This window comes from Brassica napus, chromosome C8 (genome assembly GCF_020379485.1).
Source record: "Brassica napus cultivar Da-Ae chromosome C8, Da-Ae, whole genome shotgun sequence".
Classification (NCBI taxonomy): domain Eukaryota; kingdom Viridiplantae; phylum Streptophyta; class Magnoliopsida; order Brassicales; family Brassicaceae; genus Brassica; species Brassica napus.
The window spans coordinates 13,944,356-13,950,103 of NC_063451.1; the positions used below are offsets into that span (position 1 = coordinate 13,944,356).

The 5,748-nt window shown below is 44.1% G+C and overlaps 1 protein-coding gene across 1 annotated transcript; it reads right to left on the reverse strand.

Annotated features, from left to right (window-relative positions):
* Positions 1 to 1,887: 1,887 nt before the first annotated feature.
* On the reverse strand, positions 1,888 to 2,901 carry LOC125591865. Its single transcript, XM_048766753.1, has 2 exons — positions 2,617 to 2,901; positions 1,888 to 2,241 (listed from the first exon to the last, which is right to left on the reverse strand). The coding sequence occupies exons 1-2, from the start codon at positions 2,899 to 2,901 to the stop codon at positions 1,888 to 1,890; spliced, it is 639 nt and encodes a 212-aa protein (XP_048622710.1).
* Between the last annotated feature and the right edge of the window lie 2,847 nt (positions 2,902 to 5,748).

Genomic DNA, 5,748 nt, shown 5'->3' on the forward strand with positions numbered 1-5,748 from the left:
ATGGCAGAGAATCTGAGGAACATCTTGGAAAGGCTTGGGGTAAACATGTCCCAAGATAAGGTTAGAGAAGCTGAAAGAACAACTCCCCTTGATCATGAGGGGGGAAATGAGTCTGAATCATGAGTGCAAGAGCAGCACCAAGGGGATTCAGGTCATCATGATCAAGAGGTGACATAAGAAGTAGAGAATTCTCCTCAAGTAGGTGTGGATGAGCAGGGAGAGGTTCATGATCCAGAGGAGGTGAGTGAGACAGAAACAGAGGTTCAAGCTGAGGTTCAACCTGAGGATCAGGTTCAGGTTCAGGCTTTGCGGAGGAGCACAAGGATAAAGAGGGATGCTTCCAACTGGGTAAACACGAGAGTGTACTACAATGCCCAGGCTGTGGAGCATCCTTCTCAAGCCGTGTGTTCCTTTGCAGAACATCCAGAAGAGCACATGGTGTTTATGTGTAACTTGGATGAGAATGAGATACCAAGATCTTATGAAGAAGCTATGAAGCACAAGGTTTGGAGAGATTCAGTAGGAGATGAAAGGGATGCAACGATCAGGAATGATACTTGGTATGAGAGTGAGTTACCTAAAGGGAAGAAGGCAGTTTCAAGCAGATAGATCTTCACCATCAAGTATCTTGCAAATGGGGAGATAGATAGGCGCAAGACTAGGCTGGTTGCAAGAAGATTTACACAGACTTATGGGGAAGATTACATTGATACTTTTTCACCAGTGGCCAAGCTTCACACAATTCGAATTGTGTTATCCATTGCAACAAACTTGGAGTGGGATTTGTGGCAAATGGATGTGAAGAATGCTTTCTTGCAGGGTGAACTTGAAGATGAAGTATACATGCATCCACCTCCTGGACTTGAGCATCTATTAAAGCCAGGGAATATTTTGAGATTGAAGAAAGCAATATATGGGTTGAAACAGTCACCTAGAGCTTGGTACAGGAAGCTGAGTACAACACTTAATGGGAGAGGCTTTAGGAAGTCAGAACTAGATCAAACTCTCTTCACCTTGATAGGACCTTCAGGGAGCATTGTGATTCTAGTCTATGTGGATAATTTGTTTATCACAGGAAGTGATAAGGCAGGAATTCGGTTCCGTGTTAGTAATGGTTCTTGTCGGTAGCTGTACCAAAACGTCTGCGAGTACTTGGGATTTTGCACTCGTTCTTGGTCAGTATTCTATACCGTACTCACTTAACTCGACTGCCCATTTGGCTAGTCTTCCTCCTGACTGGCTCGGACTATGCAAGATAGTCCGAAGAGGGAAGGTCGTGAGGATGATAATGATGTGGGATTGAAAATATGGCTTGAGTTTTTGTGCTGATGTTACGACCGCGTATGCCAATTTTCAATTAGAGGATACCGTGACTCGGCATCTAAAAATGTTTTGCTTATGTAAAAAATTGGTTTTTGTTCTCCCTGCTCTTCCCTGATCAAGATGCCGCTTACGGCTGATAGTGTTTCAGCTGTTTAAAGGCATTCTCACACTCGTCTGAACATTCGAATTTTGTATTCCCCCGCAAGACATCGTAGAAAGGTAGGCACTTGTCCGTTGACCGAGAGATTAAACGGTTGAGGGCCGCGACTCTTCCAGTCATCCTCTGTACCTCCCGCTTGTTTTTGGGAGAAGCCATCCTGATTAGTGCATCGATCTGTTTAGGATTATCTTCGATCCCGCGATACGTTACCATGTAATCGAGGAACTCGCCCGATGCTATGGCGAACCTGCATTTAGTCGGGTTAAGTTTCATGTTATGAGAGTTTAACCGTGCGAAACATTCTTCGAGATGAGAAACGTGATCGCTTGCATGAAGGGATTTGACGAGCATGTCATCAATATAGACCTCCATGGTCTTTCAGAGTTGTTCGGAGAACATTCGATTCACAAGTCTTTGATAAGTTGCGCCGCAGTTTTCTCGCGATCATCAGGGTGCATCATGATCTGATTGTATCCTAAGAAGGCGTCCATGAAAGATAAGAGTTCGTTTCCCGCTGTTGCCTTGACCAGTCGATCAATGTGCAGTAAGGGGAAACTGTCTTTCGGACAGGCTTTGTTGAGATCGGTGAAATCGATGCAGACTCGCCATTTCCCATTTTTGTTTTTGACCACGACAGGGTTGGCAAGCCAATCAGGATACCTCACTTCCGTTATCGATCCTACCTTAAGGAGTTTTTCGACTTCGTCGTTAACTGCGGAGGCACGTTCGGGTCCTAACTTACATCTTTTGTGTTTGACCTGTTTGAAAGTTTGATCGATATTCAGTTCGTGACATGTTATGTTAATGTCGATTCCTGACATATCTTCTGCAGCCCATGAAAAAGTATGGAGGTTCTTTTTCAGACAGGTTATGAGTTCAGTCATCAAAGGCTCGCAGAGATTGGCTCCGATCTCGACACATCATTCTGGGAACGCTTTGCCGAGACATATCGTCACCATGGGTTCGCAGGTTGGTTCACATTTTACTTCCAGGGCAACAGTTTTATGGGATTGCCAGAAGAGTTCTGCCGAATCTTGATTTTGGGTGCTTTCGTCGGAGGCCATTTTTTTAATTTTTCTAGGAGTAGTTTCGGAGTTCAGCCTTCTTCGTTTTAGTTCCGCAGCGAAACACACCTGTGATACTCTTGGATTTCCCCATATTGTTTTTATTCCGTGAGGAGTTGAGAATTTGAGACAAAGGTGGTATGTTGACGGAACCACTCGCATGGAATTCAACCATGGCGTACCCATGATCACGTTGTAAGACGCAAGGTGGTCTACAACTAGGAACTCCGTGACTTTTTTCATTGTTCCAGCTTTGACCTTGAGATTAATCGACCCAAAAGCTATAGTGGCTTCTCCTGAGAGTCCTATTAGCGGGCTAGGATTTTTCGCGATTTCGGATGGGTCTATCTTCATTTCTCAAGAGTATCTTTGAAGATGACATCAACCGAACTTCCAGTATCGATTAATACCCTTGCGATATCGATGTCATGAATCGTTAACTCAATAACAAGGAGATTGTTGCGAGGTTTGGTCTGATCGACCGTTGCTCCCCCCTTGAACGAGATGACGTTTGCACATATAGAGTTTCGCATATTGTTTCTGATCGTTGAGTGGTTTTTGCGAGTTAGATTAATCCGTACCCCCTCCTTCTAGCGCCAAATTGTGGGAACCGAAATTCGGACTATCGATTTCCGGTTAAATAAGGAAAGTTAGGAAAACCCTAATTTCCCAGAGGTCCCGGATATCTGCTAAACCACACGCCGAGCAATCAGAACACGAAATAAAGACGAGAAAAATAAGAAATTGAAAAGAGAGCAAAATAGATCTTATTCCGAATCCGCGTTTGAGTGTTACAACAAGGTGTGAGCCTGGCCTACGAGAGCTGTTGGCGAGATTCCTAGTTCTAAAACCCTAAGACTGCAAGACCTAATTGAGTCGCAGCTCGAATAACAAAAAGGGAAAGTTGCCTAAAATTGCTCTAAGTGCTAAGTTTGCTCTGAAAAAGTTCATCTTTGTGCCTCTCGCCTAGGACTCCTTATATACTCCTCCAAGGTCGGTTATAGCTTTTCCCTTCCTGCCCTTAAGCCGTCTTAAGTGAAAAATGGAGATATTCCATTTTTTCCGATCTTCATGTTGATCCGCGGAAACTTAACATTTTTTGCGGAAACTTATCTTTTTTTTTACTATTTATTTTTTTTTAAAATAAAAAAATAAACCGTCATAGCATCTATGGGTTCATTCTTAAAGAATCGTAAGTACGCTTCTAGTCGCGTTTTAGACCTCGTTGGGCCGTCTTTCGACATGAAACGTTTGTTACGATTTTCTTTTCGATAAAAACAAGTTCTCGCGGTTTTTATCATAAAGTTTCAACGATGACTCTGATCGGAACGGTGTGAGAAGTGATATGGCTGTGGGACGTGGGAGCCAGCATTGAGGAACAGACGAGATGCACGGATTTGGGTCGTACCCATTAATCGATGTTCAAGACAGTTCAGTCGCTACGTAGCGACCGATTGAAAGGCTTGGTCGGTCGCTACGTAGCGACCGACCGAGTGGCTTGGTTGGTCGCTACGTAGCGACCGGGTCGTTCGCGGACCGGCCGCTTCGTGGCGACCTTGTCTGGATCCTCATCTGACGTTTCATGAACGTATTCTCGGACTATTGGTGTTTAGTTTCGACGAATCAACCGAGATTAGTGCAAGAGTTTACCACAAAGTTTTTCGTAAAGATCTCTTTACGAAGATTACTTTTCGTAAAAACGTTCATGCTGATTTTTACGGATATTCGGTTGTTAACTTCGTCGTGTCCGTTTTTGACTCCAACAGCCTTCCCTCTACACCAATATAAAATGTCATCGGTAGCAAAATGCATGATAACCTCTACACGACATATAAACTGGACCGTAAAGGTCTCACTGGAAAACAGGTCTCAAGAATCTCAACTCCGGGACGAACTACGAAAGTCTTAATCCCTTCGACAAGGGTACGTTGTTGCCGAAGGGATCAAGACTTTCGTACCCTTGTCCTGCCATTGATTCAGCCTAACTTACCTGACCTGCCTAACCGCTCGCAAGAACAACGTAAAAATTCTAGCGAGCTGGGGGCTAACTATTGGGATCAAAATCGGTTACGACGGAATCAACGTTGGAAACTTTCCCGGAAATGTCCTCTTTGAAAAAGAGAGATAAAATTCAAAAGAATAGAGAAGTGTGAAAACCTAAAATCAAGTTCGTAACAATCCCGAAAAGGATTCACACGATCAGTCTTCGAGAAAGGTTACTCAAGGCCTCAGACAACGGATCCTGGACAGCAAAACACCCATCGTCCAACTTGCCGAAGGGGCGAGTTGGACCGGATGCACTGACCAACTCGCCCGTTCGGGGATTTGGATCAGTCCAACTCGCCGAACAGACTAGTTGGATCGAGCAAGCCGTCCAACTCGCCTGTTTAGCGAGTTGGACTAGTCCAACTCAACGTACAAGCGAGTTGGGCCGAGCATGCAGTCCAACTCACCCGTTTGGTGAGTTGTATCAATCAGCCTGCCTTCGTCCCGTCCTCGAAGCTCCCCCTTTGGGATTAGATCGAACCTGCTCTAGTTTCATCTAGATCGGAGCCACCGTTGGAACTTTACGATTTAAAAACCGCAAGAAGTCATTCTCTCGAATAACATTCGGATTAATCATATAAAACGGCAATGGTTAGCTGAACACCTTGAATTTTGTACGATATACGACGAATTTGAATGTTCTTCGAAATCGACATCGTTTCGAAAGCGCTCTTTCTATAAAATCGTAAAAATGCCCAAGTCGGAAAACGGCCCTAAAGGGCCCATAACGCGGCTAAGATCCCTCTTACGATTTTATACGAAATCAAACCCAATCGTTATGACGGTTATTCTTTTATTATTCAGGAGAAGATAAATGTCAAGTTCAGAGGATAAATGTGAAGTTTCAGACGATAAATACAAAGATCGAAGAAAAATGGAATATTTCCGTGAAGTGATAAACTCGGCGGACGGCAGAAAGGAAAAGAAAAAACCGCCTCTAGAGGAGTATATAAGGATGTCGAGGTCAAAGATGCAGAAGGACACACTTTTTCTACTCAGAACAAAAAGCTTAGCACTTAGGGCATTTAGGCAATTTTCCGTTTTTTGTTATCGAGCTGTGACTCAACTAGGTTTCCGCATTCTTAGGTTGATAGAACTAAGAATCTCGCCGACAGCTCTTGTGGCCGAGGCTCTTACCTTGTTGTAACGCTTAAC

What these genes read in the sequence shown, in the direction of transcription:
- LOC125591865 (XM_048766753.1), bottom strand. Translation starts at nt 2,901, where the DNA reads ATGAAGATAGACCCATCCGAAATCGCGAAAAATCCTAGCCCGCTAATA. An exon ending in GAAATCCAAGAGTATCACAG is followed by an intron (nt 2,242 to 2,616) that starts GTGTGTTTCGCT and finishes ACTTTCAAACAG; the next exon opens with GTCAAACACAAAAGATGTAA.